This window comes from Salmo salar, chromosome 23 (assembly GCF_965601325.2).
Source record: "Salmo salar chromosome 23, fSalSal1, whole genome shotgun sequence".
In the NCBI taxonomy this organism is placed as follows: Eukaryota; Metazoa; Chordata; class Actinopteri; order Salmoniformes; family Salmonidae; genus Salmo; species Salmo salar.
This window is the reverse complement of record NC_138313.1, coordinates 21,270,882-21,293,809: the sequence shown is the minus strand read 5'-3', so window position 1 is coordinate 21,293,809 and position 22,928 is coordinate 21,270,882. Positions and strand designations below refer to the sequence as shown.

Sequence of the window (22,928 nt, the reverse complement as noted above, 5' to 3'; positions counted from 1 at the left end):
TACAGTAGAACATAATGTTATGACTAGAACTACTGTTCCCTTAAGGAGGGAAATGAGGTACAACATATTATGGGGAGTTGCACTCTTGCGACTTCAGTTGAAGGATATACAATCACGCCTGACAAGGCCAATGAAATCATACCGTTATGAACATAATAGGTATATCATAGTAGAGAGAGTCAACGACCAATCATATTCACCTGAAGAAAACATAAATCATACTCAACGGGCCAATGGGTGCCGAGCCCGCTCTCAGAAGACCCGTACTCTTGGCTATAGTACCGGGGATGGCATCCATTTCCTCAATTCAGTACTGCTCTTCAGCGAGCCCAAATCCCCTGATGGTGCGGGGCCAAAATAGTTATATTCATAACTGTACGTTCCCTTTAAGTCGGTCACTTGGTATAACATACTATGGGGACATACAATCACGCCCCAAGCCGGCTCAGAGGGTACCAAACAAGGAGGCCCACTCCAACTGTATAGTCATAATCACGTTTGAGGGTAAACCCCTAGCCGTCATATTCAAACCTTCAGGGGCCAAACCCTCAGATCCCATATCTGCAGTCGTTGGTGCCAAACTCTCCCGAGCGCCTGAGACAATAGATCCCGACATCACAGAACCCTGCACGGATCCCCGCCCAACCGGCAGATAATCTCCGGGAACCAGGGTTGTCTATGCCAACGGGGAACCACCAGAATCAACAACAGACCCTCCTGACAGACCCTCTCCACAGTGGCCTGTATCAGGTCCACAGGAGGAAACGCACAGAGTAGGGTGCGAGGCCACTAATATGCCAAGCATCCATTCACAACGGAGCACCCAGATCCCTGCCTGTTGATATACGCCACCACCGTGCTGTGGTCGGACATTACCAACACATGCTGGCACTTCAACATTGGAAAGAAACACCTCAGCACCAGTAAAACAGTCAGTAGCTCTAAGTAATTGATATGCAGCGCCCTTTGTGCTGTTGACCAAATCCCTCTTTCTGAGTAGCCAACACACAGACGTTCCCATCCCAGTAAGGATGTGACTGTCGTGATCACCTGCGGGATATTACCGGGCCCATAACAACTCCATGCAATAGCACAGTCACGGGTTCCTCCAGTGAGTCAATGCCCTTAGGCATGATGGGGATACCTTAAGCAACCAATGGCAGTGGCAAGATATGTCCGGACGTGTAGCAATCAGCCAACAGAAGCATCAACAGAAGTCCCAGATGCACCACAGCTATCAAAGAGGAACCGTGCAAGACAGAGTAAGAATGCGACCCTCCTCTGTTGAGACAAAAATGCATGATTCAGAATGAGACCCAGATACTTCATGCGCTGAGCCAGAGTCAAACAACTTTTCACTATAAACCCCAGAGACTGAATATGGGAAACCAGCATGGCAGTGTGGAGCTCCAACTGTTCCCTCGACTACGCTAAGACCAGCCAATCGTCCAGATAGGCCAATACTCTGATTCACTGGCACTGCACAGGTTCCAAAGCCACCTCCACCACAATAGAAAAGGTGCAGGGCAATAGGGATAGCTGTAAGGGGTGCGTACTGGCGGTGGAGAAGCCAGGCGCAGGACAGCAAAAAATGTGTTTACAACGGCGCAGTTTAATAATAAAACCCACCAGAAAACAGAACAATATATCAATGCGTACAAAACCCGTCGCACACCAGACATAACGTGCACAAGCACTTACAATAAACAATTCCGGACAAGGACATGGGGGGAACAGAGGGTTAATTACACAACATGTAATGGTGGAATTGAAACCAGGTGTGTGGGAAGACAAGACGAAACAAATGGAAAATGAAATGGAATGGAATGGGTAAGGGGTGTAACTTCCCTCTGGGCAGGTGCCTAGGAGCCTTACACTGGGCGCACACCGAGCAGGAGGAAACATAAACCCTCATGTCCTTTGCCAAGGTAGGCCACCAGTACCTCCCGCTCAAACAGCGCACTGTCCAACCGATCCCAGGATAAAAAGAGGAGGGTGACGTGTGGGCCCAATAGATCAACCGGTCACGAACAGCAGACGGGACATACAGACGGGAGCGGGCTCTGCACATAACGCCTGCTCTATGTCCGCGTCCAGCTCCCACACTACCGGCGCCACCAGGCAGGAGGCCAGGAGTATGGGAGTGGGATCCATGGGCCGCTCCTCTGTGTCATACAGCCGGGACAATGCGTCTGCCTTCACGTTCTGGGAGCCTGGTCTGTAGGAAAGGGTGAACACAAAACGGGTGAAAAACATGGCCCACCTTGCCTGCCGAGGGTTCAGTCTCCTCGCTGCCCGGATGTACTCCAGATTGTGGTGGTCAGTCCAGATGAGAACGCCAAAGAGGGATCTGGATGGGCCAGCACGGGAGCCGAGGTAAACAGAGCTCTCAGGTGACCAAAAGCCCTGTCCGCCTCAGCCAACCACTGCAAACATACCGGGCCCCCCTTCAGCAGTGAGGTAATGGGAGCCGCTACCTGACCAAAACCCCGGATAAACCTCCGGTAGTAGTTGGCAAACCCTAAGAACCACTGCACCTCCTTTACCATGGTGGGAGTCGGCCAATTACGCACGGCTGAAATGCGGTCACTCTCCATCTCCACCCCTGAGGTGGAAATGCGGTACCCTAGGAAGGAGATGGACTGCTGGAAGAACAGGCATTTCTCAGCCTTGACGTACAGGCAAACAAGCACCCTGCGCACCAGGGAGACATGCTTGGCGCGTGTAGCGGAGTATATCAGAATGTCATCAATATACACCACTACACCCTGCCCATGCAGGTCCCTGAAAATCTCGTCTACAAAGGCTTGGAAGACTGAGGGCGCATTCATCAACCCGTACGGCATGACGAGGTACTCATAGTGCCCTGAGGTGGTACTGAAAGCCGTCTTCCACTCGTCTCCCTCCCGGATACGCACCAGGTTGTAAGCGCTCCTGAGATCTAGTTTGGTGAAGAAGCACGCCCCGTGCATTGACTCAATCACTGTGGCTATGAGCGGTAGCGGGTAACTATACCGCACAGTGATCTGGTTCAGACCTCAATAGTCAATACACGGGCGCAGACCTCCCTCCTTCTTCTTCACAAAAAAGAAACTCGAGGAGGCGGGTGAAGTGGAGGACCGAATGTACCCCTGACGCAGGGATTCGGAGACATATGTCTCCATAGCCTCCATCTCCACCTGTGAGAGGGGATACACGTGACTCCTGGGAAGTGCAGCGTCTACCAGGAGATTTATCACACAATCGCCCCGTCGATGAGGTGGTAATTGAGTCGCCTTCTTTTTGGAGAAGGCGAGAGCCAAATCGGCATATTCAGGGGGAATGCGCATGGTGGAGACCTGGTCTGGACTTTCCACCGTAGTCGCACCAACGGAAACCCCTAAACACCTCCCCGAGCACTCTCGCGACCACCCCGTGAGAGCCCTCTGTTGCCAGGAAACAGTGGAGTCATGACAAGCTAACCAGGGTAGGCCTAGCACCACGGGAAACACAGGAGAGTCAATAAGGAAGAAACGAATTATCTCCTTGTGACCCCCCTGCGTCACCATGCCCAGAGGAGCGGTGGCCTCCCTAATCAACCCTGACCCTAATGGTCGACTATCTAAGGCGTGAACGGGGAAGGGTACAGCCACGGGAACAATGGGGATCCCTAAACTATGAGCGAACGATCTATCTATAAAATTCCCAGCCGCGCCTGAATCGACGAGCGCCTTATGCTGGAAATGCGGGGAAAACTCAGTAAAAGTGACATCCAAAAACATATGTGCAACAGATGGCTCTGGGTGAGAATGGTGCCTGCTCACCTGGGGTGACGCCAGAGCGCCCTGCCTGCTGCCTCGATACCCAGAGGAACCAACACGGCACCGACCGGCAGTGTGACCTCTGCGGCCACAGATGGTGCACGAGCTGGAACCCCCTCCGGTCACCCTGCACACCGCCCCTCCCAGCTCCATATAGTTTGGTCCGGAATTCTGTAAGGAGTGCGCACTGGCGGCAGAGAAGTCAGGCGCAGGAGAGCAAAAACTGTGTTTACAACGGCGCAGTTTAATAATAAAACCCACCAGAAAACAGAACAATATATCAATGGGTACAAAACCAGTCGCACACCAGACATAACGTGTACAAGCACTTACAATAAACAATTCCGGACAAGGACATGGGGGGAACAGAGGGTTAAATACACAACATGTAACGATGGAATTGAAACCAGGTGTGTGGGAAGACAAGACAAAACAAATGGAAAATGAAAAGTGGATCGATGATGGCTAGAAGACCGGCAACGCAGACCGCCGAACGCCGCCCGAACAAGGAGAGGAACCAACTTCGGCGGAAGTTGTGACAATAGCCCGAAAGTCAGGACCAGAAACTTGTAGGCCACACCCTCGAAATGAAACTACATAAACTTTCTGTGGGGAGGATGTATAGCCACATGAAAATACTCATCCTTCAGACCTATGGATGTGAACTAATCACTGGGACGCACCGACTGCAATAGCTGGCGAAGTGTGAGGATTTTGAAATTGCAAACCTTGAGGTGCTTGTTTAAAACAAGTCCAGGATGCAACGTTCCATCGATCTTGGGAACTAAGAAGTACTGGCTGTACCAACCACTCTGTACATCTGAACATTGAGGAACCTCGGGTAGAAACAATGTGCTTTCATGGTACTACCGTTCTGATACCAGACTCACCCTGGGTTTGGGGACTTCGGCAACCAGTAACTTGCCCCCATTGACCGAGCCACTTGGGAGCACTGTTACCATAGTAAATGCTTGGGGAGGAGGGCCCCAAGAACATGCCACCTCCCCTGGCCTCCAGCTAGGGTTGCGAGGTCTGCTACTTCCCCCGCACAGCTTTCACCCCGTTTTCCTTTCGACCAGGTCGCATTTAAAGAAGGGTAAGCAACGCTTCACTGCTGCAATTACAGGAGGTAAATACAGTACCTTCCCCAAACCTAGAGGAACTCCAATGCGGGAGGTAAAGATGTCCAATCCATCCCCAGGTGATCGGCCATCCCTACGACACCTCTCCATCAAAGGTGCATTAACCACCAATGGTTCACTCTCCTCTCCCCATCGAATCCACAGCCGGGGGTTTAGACTGCCCCAGACTGATGTCAGGGTGTCTGTTGATAGGGGTGTCAGTCACACTATGAAAACCTTCCAGAGCCAACCACGGACAGCATATCATCCCCGGAATCCGGACCCTGTACACCGCCAGAGAAACCGGAATGAGCCTCACTTGGCTGGGATGACAGCCCTATAAACTTCAACCACCGCTGCTGCTCTCACCCGGCACCAGACAACCCCATTCCCGAGGTCGCTTCACTGGAAGACCCTTTGCCAGAAGCCCCAATCTTTCTCACAAAGTCAGCCCGACGCACAATGGAAGTTGAGCCCAGCTGGATCTAATGGTCACACGAACTGGTCCGAGCCAAAGCCTCCTGAGCGTGTTTTTACCCCAAGACAAACAGGACAGCACTTTAATTTTCATGGTGAAACTACATGCCCTAGGTCAGTGATTCCCAAACTTGGCACAAGTGCTCAAACGCTTGCAACTTATACGCATACATCCCTCTCATGGAGGGCGCCCTTGCGGACTGAATGGTAGCAATAACATTCAGAGGTAAACCTCTAGCCATCAGATTGGCCCTCTCAAGGGCCAGGCCCATAGGAACCAAATCTCAGGCCTCACGTGCCAAACCTGACCATGCGCTTGGTGATGTTCATCAAGGGGAGTTGCGATCTCCACAAGCCAAGGCTGCCTAGGCCACGGGGAGCCACAATAATCAATCCTCCCGGCGCACCCTCTCCAAAGTGGGCTGAATCAGAACATTTACATTTTAGTCATTTAGCAGACGCTCTTATCCAGAGCGTCTGGCCCCCGTGGGAATCGAACCCACAACGCTGGCGTTGCACACACCATGCTCTACCAACTGGAAATGCAGAAAGGAGGGTCCGAGGCCACTTATGCGCCAGAGTGCTCATTCCCAACAGGGCACTCGGGTCCCTTATTGAGAAAAATAGGCGACACTGCACGTTTTCTCACGATGCGTAAAGATCTACGTCGCTGAACATTTCCCATATCAGGGAGTCCACCCCGGGGTGTAGACTCCACTCCTGAAAGAGAGGGCCCCACCTGGATAAAAGATCTGCACCAGAGTTTAGGCAACCGGGGAAATGCGTCGCCCAAAGGGAGAGCATGTTCTCACTGCTCCCCAGAAATGGGGAGCGAGCCAAGGTTAGGTCTGTTGATGAACACCACCACTGACATATTGTCGGTTCTGCCCAGCACAAACCGACATGAAAAAAGCAGGAAGCACCTGAGCGCCAGAAACACTGTTAGGAGCTCCGGGTAATTGATATGCAGTGCACTCCGCACCAGTGTCCATAACCCCCAATCGAGTTGCACCCCACCCTCAAGGGGATGCGTCTGTTGTGATATCCTTGTGGAATACAACTCAGCTCATGGGAACCCCCTGACAATAGAATAGGGTCCCACCAATGGGCTATGGCCATAGGCCTGACAGGGACACCCTAAGTGACCGGCTTAGGCTGTGAGATGCATCCAAGAGAGTGGCTAACACTCAGCGCTGGAAGGGTTATATCAACAATAGCCCCATGGGAATGATTTCCCTCACAGAAGCTGCCATCCCCAGTAGGCGTAGGCACTGGCGTAAACGCAGTGTGTGACCCAACCAAAATTTGGCTTAGCAGAGCAGGAACCCGGACACCCTTCGTGAGGATAGATAACCGTGGTATGCTAGTGAGTCTAGATTGAGACCCAGAAACAGAATGCGCTGAGATGGAGTCAGACAGCTCTTTTTCTGGTTTCTTTTGAAGCCTAGAGACAGAATATGGGACAGTAGCATGGTTGTGTGTAACACTGCTTGCCCCTTCGACTCCGTCGCCACCAGCCAATCGGCTGACAGCTCGTGAGAATTTTGAGTTTGTAGACTCTGAGATGCTTGCGGAAGGCACGTAGGTCTAGAATGGGACGCAAAGTCCCGTCCATTTTCGTAAGCAGGAAATACCGGCTGTACCAGCTGTCCCGGATCTTCAACTTAGGAGCACTTGGATTGCCTGCTTCTGGAGACAAAACAGGTGCTGAAGCCTCAGGAACAGTCAACATGATGATGCTGCAGAAGCATGGGTGACACACAACAAATAGTAGCCTCTACCCTGTTGTCACTGTTCGCATGAACCAGGGCCATGCTCATTTTCGGAGCAGACAGCCATGAAGTGCCATCTGAAGGGCCGGGACGCCATCTTGTGGACTGTGAGAGATTCCTCTTCCATTTCCACCACTCTTGACAACTGTGTGTCTGAACGTGGAGAAGGGACACTTTTCATTTAACTCACATGCGGGAGACACCCGTGAACACTGTGTAACTCGAAAAACTTGAAAAACCAGTGTTTCTCTGCCAAGGTTTGCCTAAAGCCCGGCCCACTCCGGTTACACAGGCTCCGGCGATCAGTGGTGTACGTCAATTGGCAGTGCCACTTGGGGGTACTGTTGTCACAAAGAGCCTCACTCGGTTTAGGCAGTAAGATGCATTCCGGTAACCGGCTGGCACCCAGCTTTGGACCGCACCCATATAAAATAGACACAGGGAAAAAAACATTATCATGTAGGTTACCCTACCGACCAGTCATGGGTACTGGCAACAAGACGCCTTGTAACCTAGCTGGGCATGGGACAGGCAGTTCTGAAAAACTGACCACTTCTGTGGTAACAGACAGGGGGGATTCATAATTGAATCTAATTCCCAGGAATGAAAAGCGTTGAGCGAGAGACAGAGGAGTGTCCCCTTGTGGACAGAAACCCAACTAATTACGCTCACCCTGGTGAGATTGATTTACCCCTTGAACCCGTGAACACCGTGGAACGCAGAGTAATGGAGGGGGGAGCATTAAACATGGACAAGCTTCCAACATACGTTGTGCTTCTGTGAGATTGTATAGCCTGCATGAAGCCCCTTTACGGGCTCTGGCAATGGCTGATGTAGTACCCTGCTTGGACCGTAACCAAACGTGGGGGCACTGTTGTCACAGTAATGTTTTTGCGGAGGGGCATACTGGTCCCTCACTGGTCACACACTGGTCATATCGTCACGTTTAGCGAAAATATTAGAACTCTTGGTAAATTCTCAGCTGAGGTCCTTTTGAGATAGAAAATGTATTCTAAATGCTCACCAGTCAGGCTTTAGGCCAGGACACAGCACCATCTCGGCTGCTTCTTTAGTCATAAATTACATAGTTAACGCACTAAACAGGAAACAGCACTGCAGCTGGTTTAAAAAGTATGTGCAAGACAGAAGTCAAAGTACAGTGGGGGAAAAAAGTATTTGATCCCCTGCTGATTTCACCAGTTGTCCTCTGAGTCATTCAGATGTTCATTAGAAAACTTCAGACGGGCATGTATATGTATTCTTGAGCAGGGGGACCTTGCGGGCGCTGCAGGATTTCAGTCCTTCATGGCGTAGTGTGTTACCAATTGTTTTCTTGGTGACTATGGTCCCAGCTGCCTTGAGATCATTGACAAGATCCTCCCGTGTAGTTCTGGGCTGATTCCTCACCGTTCTCATGATCATTGCAACTCCACGAGGTGAGATCTTGCATGGAGCCCCAGGCCGAGGGATATTGACAGTTCTTTTGTGTTCCTTCCATTTGCGAATAATCGCACCAAATGTTGTCACCTTCTCACCAAGCTGCTTGGCGATGGTCTTGTAGCATATTCCAGCCTTGTGTAGGTCTACAATCTTGTCCCTGACATCCTTGGAGAGCTCTTTGGTCTTGGCCATGGTGGAGAGTTTGGAATCTGATTGATTGATTGCTTCTGTGGACAGGTGTCTTTTTTACAGGTAACAAGCTGTGGTTAGGAGCACTCCCTTTAAGAGCGTGCTCCTAATCTCAGCTTGTTAGCTGTATAAAAGACACCTGGGAGCCAGAAATCCTTCTGATTGAGAGCGGGTCAAATACTTATTTCCCTCATTAAAATGCAAATCAATTTATACAATTTCTGACATGGATATTTTTCTGGATATTTTTGTTGTTATTCTGTCTCTCACTGTTCAAATAAACCTACCATTAAAATTATAGACTGATCCTTTCTTTGTCAGTGGGCAAACGTACAAAATCAGCAGGGGATCAAATACTTTTCCCCCCACTGTATATCTGCTGATGCAGTTCAGTCTAATTTTCTTAACATAACCAAAGGAGTCCCACGAGACTCAATACGAGGCCCTTTACAGTTCACTATTTTCATGAATAATGTTGGTCTACCCTGAATAATAATAACTGGGGCTTACATCTCTATGTGGATGATAGTTATTTATTCCCGTGCCCCTTCAGTGCAGTAGGCCATTCACAACCTTCAGCTTGGCTTTGATTAAATTCAAGAATCACTCATCGATCTTAAATCAGTGCTAAATGTTGATAAAACCACGTTTATGTTTTTCTCCAGGTCTCGTAAAATGTATCCCAAATACCTGCGTATCTGTACCATGAGAGGAGACCAAATTGAGCAAGTCCCTCATTGTACTGTAAGTATCTAGGTATTTGGATTGACAATAAGCTGTCCTTTAAAACACACACTGATAAGCTGAATAAAAAGTTGTGAGTAAAGATTGTTTTCATGTATAGAAATGTATAGAAATAAATCACTTTTGAAAATAAAAGAAAGATGGTTTAAGCAACACTCCACCCAGTAATTGACTATGGATAGTTGATCTACATGCACGCGGCAGCCTACAGTATGTGTTAAAACCTCTAGATTCATTCTACCCCTCAGCCTTGTTATATCCCTGGTGATAATTTCCGTACGCATCATTGTCTCTGACTACCAGAAGTGCCCAACATTGGCTATTATTCGTAAATAAACCACTTCTTCAGAAACTCCCATACTACTTCACCTCACTAGTAACTATAAGACTCGCTCTCAAGACTAGTACCAACCAGAGGTTCTACATGTCTCCTCTGAGTTAGGGAAGACTGCTTTCAGTTACTATGCTCCTCAGTCCTTGATTGACTTACAGGTCAATCTAAAACTCTATTATTTGGTCCCAAAAGGTGAATTTATGGCTCTGATAAAAATGTGACCAATGAAACTGCACTTGGTTTGATTGATTGTATATATTTGCTTCTACTTCCCTTTTGAATGTAACAAAACTTATTTGAAATATTGTTACTGTAATTTTGTTGTGGTCATGCTTAAATGTGTTGCTCATATTGCTTGTATTGTTGTTCTCAGGGCACCACTGGTAATGAGACCCTACTCTCAATGGGTTCCCCTGATTTAATAAAGCATAATAAATAAATAATAAAATAAAACTCAGACCCATGCCAATGCCCCTCGCTCCGGGGGTTACCCCAGCCAAGTGCTCAGGGGCTGCTTCCTCATCGGAGGTGCCCACAAACCCCGCTTCTTCCACTCCCTCCATCTCAAGAAATGTACTTTTTTTAACCTTTATTTAACTAGGCAAGTCAGTTAAGAACAAATTCTTATTTTCAATGAGGAACAGTGGGTTAACTGCCTTGTTCAGGGGCAGAACGACAGATTTTTACCTTGTCAGCTCGGGGATTCGATCTTGCAACCTTTCGGTTACTAGTCCAACGCTCTAACCACTAAGCTACCTGCCACAAGTTTCACTCGCCAGAAGTTAAGCATGCTAGCCAAGATTAGCCAAGAGACGTTTTATTCTTAACTAGTTATCCTCTTTGACCACCATTTAGAATAAGCAAGTGACTTAACACTATGTACACTGCTCAAAAAATAAAGGGAACACTTAAACAACACAATGTAACTCCAAGTCAATCACACTTCTGTGAAATCAAACTGTCCACTTAGGACGCAACACTGATTGACAATAAATGTCACATGCTGTTGTGCAAATGGAATAGACAACAGGTGGAAATTATAGGCAATTAGCAAGACACCCCCAATAAAGGAGTGGTTCTGCAGGTGGGGACCACAGACCACTTCTCAGTTCCTATGCTTCCTGGCTGATGTTTTGGTCACTTTTGAATGCTGGCGGTGCTTTCACTCTAGTGGTAGCATGAGACGGAGTCTACAACCCACACAAGTGGCTCAGGTAGTGCAGCTCATCCAGGATGGCACATCAATGCGAGCTGTGGCAAGAAGGTTTGCGTGTCTGTCAGCGTAGTGTCCAGAGCATGGAGGCGCTACCAGGAGACAAGCCAGTACATCAGGAGACGTGGAGGAGGCCGTAGGAGGGCAACAACCCAGCAGCAGGACCGCTACCTCTGCCTTTGTGCAAGGGGGAGCAGGAGAAGCACTGCCAGAGCCCTGCAAAATGACCTCCAGCAGGCCACAAATGTGCATGTGTCTGCTCAAACGGTCAGAAACAGACTCCATGAGGGTGGTATGAGGGCCCGACGTCCACAGGTGGGGGTTGTGCTTACAGCCCAACACCGTGCAGGACGTTTGGCATTTGCCAGAGAACACCAAGATTGGCAAATTCGTCACTGGCGCCCTGTGCTCTTCACAGATGAAAGCAGGTTCACACTGAGCACGTGACAGACATGACAGAGTCTGGAGACGCCGTGGAGAACGTTCTGCTGCCTGCAACATCCTCCAGCATGACCGGTTTGGCGGTGGGTCAGTCATGGTGTGGAGTGGCATTTCTTTGGGGGGCCGCACAGCCCTCCATGTGCTCGCCAGAGGTAGCCTGACTGCCATTAGGTACCGAGATGAGATCCTCAGACCCCTTGTGAGACCATATGCTGGTGCGTTTGGCCCTGGGTTCCTCCTAATGCAAGACAATGCTAGACCTCATGTGGCTGGAGTGTGTCAGCAGTTCCTGCAAGAGGAAGGCGTTGATGCTATGGACTGGCCCGCCCATTCCCCAGACCTGAATCCAATTGAGCACATCTTGGACATCATGTCTCGCTCCATCCACCAACGCCACGTTGCACCACAGACTGTCCAGGAGCATGCCCAGGCATTGTAGGGAGGTCATACAGGCACGTGGAGGCCACACACACTACTGAGCCTCATTTTGACTTGTTTTAAGGACATTACATCAAAGTTGGATCAGCCTGTAGTGTGGTTTTCCACTTCCACTTTATTTTTGAGTGTGACTCCAAAACCAGACCTCCTTGGGTTGATAAATTGGATTTCCATTGATTATTTTTGTGTGATTTTGTTGTCAAAAGAAAAAAGTATTTAATAAGATTATTTCTTTCATTCAGATCTAGGATGTGTTGTTTAAGTGTTCCCTTTATTTTTTTGAGCAGTATATATTAAACAAGAGAGCTACCACAGCAACTCCACCATGGGGAGGAAGGAATAGTTAGTAATTGCTAAACTTTCAAGCACGCTACACAGCACATACTTAGCCGTGTCTCGAAAGTCCACGTAGGACCGGATCACCGAGGTGGGACCGGATCACCGAGGTGGGACCGGACCCTTCATCAACAAGCCTTGGAAGAGAGGCAAGTGGTGCTTGACCGAGGCAGACATAGGTGTCGAGGTGTACCCACAGAACCTGGCCACCCTCTCTTGATGACAGCCTAGGAACAATGGGTTAACTGCGTTGTTCAGGGGCAGAACGACAGATTTGTACCTTGGGGATTTGATCTTGCAACCTTTCGGTTACTAGTCCAACGCTCTAACCACTAGGCTACGCTGCCGCCCCAATACTCTCACTCTCAGCTTCGTATCCTCAAGTCTTTCCTCAGTCATTCAGCAGGACTGTTGATCCCCAGTTTGTGGTTCACAGTTCAGTTTTATCCCAGTGTCATGTGTAATGAGGGATGTCTCTCTCAAAGCTGATGGTGGCGGTCTATGAGGGCACAGGACAGATGGGGCAGCCGTGGACATGGGGCCTAAGGAGGGTCCAACTCTGGCCACAGTGAGCGAGGGAAGGTGGATGGTAGGGAGGGGAAGGGGACAGGAAACAGTCCACGCTTCCCCAGACAGGATACTGTGCTCCTCTAAGAGGCATCCTGGAATCAAACGCCTCAAAAGCAGGTCTGTCTCTTACACAGAAACACACACACAGGCCCTAAACACGTGTCACACTGTACACAAGGGAGCAGCATTTGATACATACATATACGTTTCTCTCTCACACACACACACACACACAGTGATAGTGCATACCAAGAATCAACCAATCAATGAAATAAATAAAACACTTTCCATATCTATCATACACACACAAAGCCAAGAATACAGTGGATATACACAGTAAACACAAACATCTCTCTCTCTCTCTCTCTCTCTCTCTCTCTCTCTCTCTCCCTCCCTCCCATCCATCCATCCATCCATCCATCCATCCATCCATCCATGCACTCACAATAACATACAATACATGCTTTGACTAATGTAGACCATTCTGTCTCCTGTGGGAAAATTGATTCCTAATTAAGCGGCTGTTGTACTGCAGACACAGTATAATTACTATAGAGGAGGACTGAATTTATAGCCTCGTAATGAATTTCAATTGTCATACATATCATGTCCAGGAAGTGGCTTTATCCTTGAGACAGATAAGAACAGAGTAGACCAAAGCTACTACCATTAAATCAAAGGAACTATAACTGAACCTTGTTGGCTAAAGAATAACTGCTATTATGTCTATTAAAACATTATGTGGTCTTGCTCCCCCATGTAGGCTTACAGTACTTTTATGAACACAGCTCACTGTAATCAATCAATATTATTACCAATTATTTTAGACACTATGGAGCTCAGTCTCTTTTCCGTTAATAAGAAAGATTTTGTCCATCCTGTACACAACAAGTTTGCCATCGGAATCTTAACACCCATAGTGTTAAATGCAACATTTTCTTAGAAATTATATGTGACCATCTCAAAGTCTTAAACTAACACTAAGTGTTGATAAACTAACACCCCAAGAGTGTTGAGTCCCTAACACCATGGGTGTTGCAAATTCCAACTTAAATTAAAGATCATGACCATTCCAAATCATCATTTTTATGAAATTGGATGATATTTGGATGAAACAAGATCAAAGTATGAAACATAACTCTTGCTTCTACATTGATAAAGTTTGAAAGTTACTGGTCCCCTCCCCAATGTCAAATACTTAAATTCAGAAGGCGGGACTATTAAGGAGATAGGGTGACGTCACCCTAACTCTCACATTTTAATACACCAATGGTAACATGATATTCTGTTACCTAATTGAAATAAGTACCACCTTTAAACCAACATCGGAGAAGGCGTGTTTGTAGAGGGGCATGGAATATTTCTTACATTATTAGCCCAGAATTTTTGGGGGGAACTTTTGGATATCAGAGCAACAGTAACTCACCGGAAATACCAGCATTACGACATGGGAATATGACTTTCCCGAATTGGATCCTTTGTTCGTACCCCCCAGGGCAATCGAACTGATTCCAGAGGCTGATCCCAAACACCGCCAGCGGAGAAGATGTATACGGAGTGGACTTCTAGTCTGACTCAAGAGGCGCGCACACCACCCACCGCTTCCGAGTATATTACACGCTAATGTTCAGTCTCTGGATAATAAAGTTGACGAGCTCAGGGTGAGGATCTCCTTCCAGAGAGACATCAGAGATTGTAACATACTTGCTTCACGGAAACATGGAATTCTCTGTATATACTGTCTGAGTCCATACTGCAAGTTGGGTTCTCAGTTCATCGTGCAGACAGGAATAAAGATTGAGAAGAAGAGCGGGAGTGTATGTTTCATGACTAACTACTCATGGTGTGATTGTGATAACACAGAAACTCCAGACCCTCATAATCAAATGCAGACCGCATTGCCTCTCAAGGGAATTCTCTTCGGTTATAGTCACAGCCGTGTATATTTCCCCTCAAGCCGATATCACGACAGCCCTCAAAGAACTACACTGGACTGTATGCAAACTGGACACCACATATCCCGAGTCCGCATTTATTGTTAAGAAAGCTAATCTGAGGAAAACGCTACCGAACCTCTACCAACACATTGACTGTAGCACTCGCTCTGAGAAAACATTGGACCACTGCTACTCAGCATTTCAAAATGCCTACAAAGCCCTCCCCCGCCCTCCCTTCGAAAAATCTGATCACGACTCCATTTTGTTCCTCCCTTCCTATAGGCAGAAACTCAAACAGGAAGTACCTGTGCTACAGACTACTCAACGCTGGTCTGACCAATCGGAATCCATACTTCAAGTGTGTTTTGATCACGCGGTCTGGGATATGTTCCGGGTAGCCTCTGAGAATGACATTGACGAATACACAGATACAGTGACTGAGTTTATCAGGAGATGTTGTACCCACTGTGACTATTAAAACCTACCCAAACCAGAAACCATACATTGATGGCAGCATTCGCGCAAAACTGAAAGCATGAACCACCGCATTTAGCCATGGTAAGGTGACTGGGAATATGGCCGAATATAAACAGTGTTGTTATTCCCTCCATAAGGCAATCAAACAGGCAAAACATCAGTACAGAGACAAAGTCGAGTCGCAAAAGACCCACTTCAATTTGCCCCAATAGATCCACAGACAATGAAATCGCCATCGCACTGCACACTGCCCTATCCTGTCTGGTCTCCCAAGAGGAATACACCTATATAAGAATGCTGTTCATTGACAATAGCTCAGCATTCAACACCATAGTACCCTCCAAGCTCATCATTAAGCTCGGGGCCCTGGGTCTGAACTTCCTGACAGTCTGCCCCCAGGTAGTGAGGGTAGGAAACAACACCTCCACTTCGCTGATCCTCAACACAGGGGCCCCACAAGGGTGCGTGCTCAGCCTCCTCCTGTACTCCCTGTTCACCCATGACTCCATGGCCACGCACGCCTCCAACTCAATCATCAAGTTTGCAGACGACACAACAGTAGTAGGCCTGATTACCAACAATGACGAGACAGCCTACAGGGAGGAGGTGAGGGCCCTGGGAGTGTGGTGCCAGGAATATAACCTCTCACTCAACGTCAACAAAACAAAGGAGCTGATTGTGCACTTCAGGAAACAGCAGAGAGAACACCCCCCTATCCACATCGACAGGACCGCAGTGGAGAAGGTGGAAAGCTTCAAGTTCCTCGGTGTACACATCACTGACAAACTGAAATGGTCCACCAACACAGACAGTGTGGTGAAGAAGGCGCAACAGCCCCTCTTCAACCTCAGGAGACTGAAGAAATTTGGCTTGGCATCTAAAACCCTCACAAACTCTTACAGACGCACAATTGAGAGCACCCTGTCAGGATGTATCACCGCCTGATACGGCAACTGCACCTCCCGCAATGACAGGGCTCTGCAGAGGGTGGTGCGGTCTGCCCAACGCATCACCGGGGGCAAACTACCTGCCCTCCAGGACACCTACAGCACCCGATGTCACAGGAAGGCCAAAAAGATAATCAAGGACAACAACCACCCAAGCCACTGCCTGTTCACTCCGCTATCATCCAGAAGGTGAGGTCAGTACAGGTGCATCAAAGCTGGGACTGAGAGACTGAAAAACAGCTTCTATCTCAAGGCCATCAGACTGTTAAATAGCCATCACTAGCACCGTAGAGACTGCTGCCCTATAGAAATAGACTTGAAATCCCTGGCCACTTTAATAATGGAACACTAGTCACTTTAATAATGTTTACATATTTTGTATTACTCATCTCATATGTATATAATGTATTCTATTCTATTCTACTGTATTTTAGTCTATGCTCCACCGACATTACTCGTCCAAATATTTATATATTCTAAATTCCATTCCTTTACTTTAGATTTGTGTGTATTGTGTGTATTGTTGTGAAATTGTTAGATATTACTTGTTAGATATTACTGCACTGTTGGAGCTAGAAACACAAGTATTTCGCTACACCCGCAATAACGTCTGCTAAACGTGTATGTGACCAATACATTTGATTTGATTTGATTGAGATAGCTTCTCTACTGATGCCAAAATTTGACTGTAGGGTGTCAGCAAATATAATAATATGTTTACCCTATTCATATATAGGGTAAGCTTGTTTTCCCTTTCATATGTGTTTTGTTTTAGCTAGTTACTGGCTAGCTAGGTCTTCAGCCAGCATGGAACAAAATGGGGTGAAGTGTCGTTCAAAACTCTGACACAGTTGTCAAGTCAATACATCCGTCAGTGCTGCTGTGAACCACATCACAAGAAACATGCCAAACGGGGGATTTCAATGTTGTTTGAGTTGTTTGTGCATCACCAAATTGGCTTGATTTTACCGCAACACTGCCTACTGCATCAAAGTTTCTTGACATAAGTGTTTCGAAGAGCTGTCAGAAAAGGCGAGCTCATGAATGGTAACTCCCCGCCCACTCAGCCTGTCTTTTAAAACTTTCTGGTAGTTAGCCATGAGAGGAAAAAATAAATAAATTCTATCCCCCAAAAAACTTATCAGTGATTTTTTTGTCACTCAAAATACTATTTTACATCAGAATGACTGTTTGGGACATTTTAACATTTTATTAGAGCTGATGCTGTTAAACTTTCTCAGTGGTAGGGAATTAACACCTGAGAAGTTACATTAACTGGTTTTGGAGTGCTCTTTTAACACTGTAGGGTGTAAAGCCTTATTTGCATATGTTTTTTCCCAGGGTGCCTTTCGATTGAATTATAGAGGTAACAGTGTCACCAATGACTGTATTTGCTAGTGATGGAGACATGATTGTTGCATTCAATGACTTTCAGTCCTGTAACCTTTACCAAGTGAGTGCCAAAGTTACTATTTTATCATAAAAATGTAATTAATTATGACAATACCATACTTCGACAACTTAGTGTTACACAGTGGTCTTAAACTCCTGGTTTGCAGGCCACAACAGGCAGTCACATTCTGCTGCCTTGCAAAGTGTTATATAATTCCAATTGGAATTCAGGCAGAGTTAGGATAGCCAACAATTGGACCTTTCCAACACCCGCAACTGCCGTTAGAATGACTACCAAGGTAAGGAAGATTGATAAATGAGACTACCTAAACCATCTAAACTTGAACCACCATCTCAATAATTTGTGAAATAAGTCCAACCATTTACAGATTGGATTAGTTTAGAAAAAAGTTATTTATCTTTGTGCAGTATAAGATCAATTAATCAATCAATGTGCGTACAGAAACATAAATATTAAAACAAACTATTCTTAAAAGCAACCTGCAACAAAGCATGCAGGGAAATACGATGAGGCCCCTCCCATGTCTTTTTCACTCAGAGTTAACGGAAATTAACTCAACACAGTCGAGTAACAACAACACCACGATTCTGTAAATTCTGTTATTTTGTTATTATGCTCTGTGAACAACGTGCCCTGATTTTCCAGTAGAGAGGCAACCATCTGCCAACAAAGCCATTGTCAGCCATCCCTCTCCTGTTCTCATTTAGGGTTGTCAGAAGCCAAGGCTTGTGAGCGTCATAGAGCATGTTACATGTGTGTGTGTTTGTCAGAGTCTCAGCTTTGATAGATAGCTTTTAATAGTTTGTAGCTCAAACCATTCGGACTCTACATACATGCAGAAGAAATAGACAAATCCAATGGTACAAACCAGAAGTCTGTAGCTCAAACACTCTATGTTTAAAAGGGGTAAGAAGTACAAAACGTGTCTGCAATACGGTGTGACTCATTGGGTTAACATCTTTTTAGCTTCCTCTCATGGATATGTTTTGTGTAATTTGTGTAAATGTTTTCTTGTGTTTTGTTGTTCTCTTTTGCAGGGACAGTGGAGACTAGCCCACAGGTTTACCAGTGGAGGCTGGTTTGAGCTGGTCTCCTGTCATTACTTTGCTGAGCTGCTGATCTATGCATCTCTGGGGATTGTGTCTGGCAGTCACACTCTCACCTGGTGGCTCATTGTCCTCTACATAAACACAGGCCCTCACTCACTTTGATATCTAGAGTTCGGACTGGGTCTTGACTGCTGGAGCTGCTGTACCTCTCATACCGCCTCCAACAGAAGGCCCTTAAAGGAAAGAAATGGTATAGAAACAGTTAACATGGTTCTGCCTACATTTGCTGTACCAAAGCTGAAATAGAAATGTCTACAGGAAAGCAAGAAATGAATGTGTTCAATGAAAGTTCCCACCTCAGCCAATATAAGGTTGAGTCAATGACAGTTTGGATATTTCGCATTGTGGATTTTCTGAGCTGTTTTCTCAGGCAGTGGCTCGAGCAGTCAAGCCAGAGGCTGTCAGAGGCAGACCGTAAAAAAATACATTATCAGAGGTCTTCTGGCCAAACTCTTGCTGCCACCTGCTGTTTACACCTATAACATCAACAGCACATTAATGTATCGTTGTTTTTTTTTTATAATCTATTGATTGGATCAGTTATATCAGTAATGTATTATCTGATGAACTAACTAATACACGACTGTCCCTGTGTAGTCTTCAAACCCCGACCCTAGGCAAGTTGTCAAGGGTCGGTGTCGGGTCGAGTTTTCGAGACTAGTCCCTTTGCAGCAGTTGTGCATCGGAACTTGAATGCTCCATTGGTGTTTCCAGACGGAGGTTTTTGAGTGCCTGACCGAACAATGCCAACACTTTTAGGATTTTGTGTTATTGATTTCCTGTGGTTATCCTTGGCTTTATGCTTTCTCTTAGCTTTTTGTGTCCACAGACTTTCACGTTACCTGCCGACTGGATGTGAGCATTCAAAACTGTATATATTATTCCAGGATCTAATCCGATACGGTAAAACCAAGGGACCACTGAAACGAGACCACTGGCTGCGTGTTTTTGATATCCCAAAAAGGTAATGCTCGGCCCTTTTGAGGAAATGGGAAAACATATTTCAACTATATTTTAAATTACTCACTACCATATATTTACTTTATTGGGTGGTCGTTTATCAGCACAACGTAATGTAACAGCTGATCGAAAGTCCAGATTTCGAATGGCTTTGCAAGACTAGAGCCGCGATTGATGATGATGATGATGACACTTGACTGACTGTAGGCTACTGATTTTAATTAAACCTCTTCTTTGTAGATGGTTCTGGCACTTCTATGCAATATCTGTTGTCTGGAACGGTTTTCTTATTGTCCTGTCACTTCACATGATTGTATGGGGCCAGAAATTCCCATCATGGTTGACTGACATATTGGGATTCCTGACTACTGGTGGACCAGTGGCAGTCAGGCAAGGTAACTTTTCCAGATTTGGGATATTTTATGGTTACCTCATTTGTTTTAACTTGCTGTGTTGGCACCTGGTAAGACCAACTCCTCATATTAGGTTGTATTTGCCTGTAGAATACTGACTCGTGTTTTCTTTAGTTCCACAGGTGTCAGCTGTGCTGGTGCAGATGCTGTTGTGGGTTCATTCCCTTAGACGACTACTGGAGTGCCACTTGGTCAGCGTGTTCTCTGATGGGGTCATTCACATTGTTCAGTATATATTTGGCTTGGGCTACTACATTTTACTGGGGCTGACAGTGCTGTGCTCGGATCCTTTGATAATTGAAGAAGGTGAGCTTTGTATTGTATTCCTTCACAATTCACATACTCCTTGATGATCTTTACTGAACGAAAATATAAACACAACATGTAAAGTGTTGGTCCCATGTTTCATGAGCTGAAATAAAAGATCCCAGAAATGTTCCATATGCACTAAAAGCTTATTTATCTCAAATTGTGTACACAAATGTGTTTACATCCCTGTTAGTAAGCATTCTTCATTTGCCAAGATAATCCATCCACCAGACAGGTGTGATATATCATGAAGCTGATCGAACAGCATGTTCACATTGTGCTGGGGACAATAAAAGGCCACTCTAAAATGTGCAGTGCCACAGATGTCTCAAGTTGAGGGAGCATGCAATTGGCTTGCTGACTACAGTAATGTCCACCAGAACTGTTGCCAGAGAATTGAATGTTAATTTCTCTACCATAAGTCGCCTCCAACGTCGTTTTAGAGAATTTGGCAGAACGTCCAAACGGCCTCGCAAATGCAGGCCACATGTAACCATGCCAGCCCAGGACCTCCAGATCCAGCTTCTTTACCTGTATATCGTCTGAGACCAGCCACCAGGACAGCTGATGAAACGGAGGAGTATATCTGTCTGTAATAAAGTGCTTTTGTGGGAGAAAAAAATAATTCTGATTGGCTGGGTCTGGCTCCCAGTGGGTGTGTCTGGCTCCCCAGTGGGTGGGCCTATGCTCTCCCATGGCTGCGCCTCTGCCCAGTCATGTGAAATCTATAGATTAGGGCCTAATTAATTTATTTCAATAAACTGATTTCCTTATATAATCTGTAACTCAGTAAAATTGGTGAAATTGTTGCATATATATTTTTTCAGTGTATTATATGTAATTGTGATATGATTTGATATGCTGCTGATGCCAAACTGACGGTGTTGTTTTGGTAGGGAGCCCTGCTTTCCCATTGCTCTCCCAGCTGAGGTGGTACCATGTGGCTGGAGCTGTACTCTTTTCCTGGGCCTCTCTGCTGCAGCACCGCTCCCTGGTCCTGCTGGCCAGACTGCGCACTGGAGGATCAGGTGAGGTCATGTAGATCAGATGTCTCAATTATTAGCTCAAAATGACTCCGAGAGGACACTCGGCAAGAAAATGTTTGATCACATTAATCCTATCAGTCCCGAGACCCCAGCAAAAATCAGCTTTTTTTGTCCAGGCCTTATATTTAGCCTCACAATGAAGTGTTTTACCATTTTCTTTTCAGGACAACGAGGGCTACAAGTAGCACACAAAACACAAAGACACAAACAGCATTCACGAGTTGTATTGACAAATGTCAATAAAAAAAAAAGGTCACCCAAAGCAAAAACCTGATAAAAATGTTTATTTTTTTTTATGAATGCTGTAAGTACAGAAATTGTTCACTGGGAAATGAATATCCAAATAGTCAGTGACAACTGTGTGGTGTTTCTGACAGCAACTATGTGAGCTTATTACAGTATAGACACTATGTCCTGGGATTTCCTATGATCTTCTTTGTAGAAGAACATCTTACACTCTAACGACTCTTGTGTGGCTTGTGAGCGTCAAAGAGCAAAACATCTGCGTGTTCGTGAGAGTCTCGACTTTTCCTGGAAAGCTTTTAATAGTTTTGTAGCTCAAACCATTCGGACTCTGTATATGTTTTTGTATAAAAGACCCGGCCCCGGGCCCCTTCGGGATCCACCCTTGTCTCACAAATACTGCTCTAGCTCAGCCCCGGTTAATTACACAGACTACGGATGCAGAAGAAATAGACAAATCCAATGGTAAAACCCAGTAGTCTCTAGCTCAAACACACTGTTTAAAAGGGGTTAGAAGTCCAAAATGTGCCAGCGATACAGTGGGACTCATTTGGTTAACATCTTTTTAGCTTCCCCTCATGAATGTTTTGTATAATTTGTATACATTTTTTCTTGTGTTTTGTTCTCCTCTTTTGCAGGGACAGTGGAGACTCTAGCCCACAGGGTTCCCAGTGGAGGCTGGTTTGAGCTGGTCTCCTGTCCTCATTACTTAGCTGAGCTGCTGATCTATGTGTCTCTGGGGATTGTGTCTGGAAGTCACGCTCTCACCTGGTGGCTCGTTGTCCTCTATGTGCTCTTCAACCAGGCGCTGGCCGCCCAGCTCTGTCATGAGTTTTACACAAGCAAGTTTCAGTCTTACCCACAGCATCGCAAAGCATTCCTCCCTTATTTATTGTAACTGATGCCTGATATGAATAATGTGATTTATTTTGTACAACTTCATTTTCCAGAAAAATAAATCTAAAGACTTTGTTTGTTGAAATGATTGCATTGAATATCTATTTTTTAATAGAATATATTTAAAAAAAAATAACAGGACAAGATTGATGAGGACATTGTTAACAACTGTTTGTGTACATTGGCAAGGACTGATAAGGGAGTGTCTTGGCTTCCGTACATAAGGTGACTAATTAAGGTGCAGGGTTTACGCCTGGCCCTAGCCCAGTTTATGCTGTGACTGACAGCAGCAGCAGCAGCT

General features: G+C 46.2%; 1 protein-coding gene across 1 annotated transcript; it reads left to right on the top strand.

The window, feature by feature from the left end:
* The first annotated feature begins 19,449 nt into the window (after positions 1-19,449).
* On the top strand, positions 19,450-22,712 carry srd5a3 (steroid 5 alpha-reductase 3). The gene is made up of 5 exons (XM_014169000.3): positions 19,450-19,723; positions 19,960-20,114; positions 20,247-20,438; positions 21,338-21,469; positions 22,369-22,712. Exons 1-5 carry the CDS (start codon positions 19,503-19,505, stop codon positions 22,626-22,628), a joined length of 960 nt encoding a protein of 319 aa, XP_014024475.1. The 5' UTR covers positions 19,450-19,502; the 3' UTR covers positions 22,629-22,712.
* The last annotated feature ends 216 nt before the right edge of the window (positions 22,713-22,928 follow it).

Coding starts and splice junctions, on each gene's coding strand:
- srd5a3 (XM_014169000.3), top strand. CDS start 19,503: ATGCCAACACTTTTAGGATTTTGTGTTATTGATTTCCTGTGGTTATCC. Junction 19,724..19,959: donor GTTTTTGATATCCCAAAAAG/GTAATGCTCGGC, acceptor TCTTCTTTGTAG/ATGGTTCTGGCACTTCTATG. Junction 20,439..21,337: donor TCCTTTGATAATTGAAGAAG/GTGAGCTTTGTA, acceptor TTGTTTTGGTAG/GGAGCCCTGCTTTCCCATTG.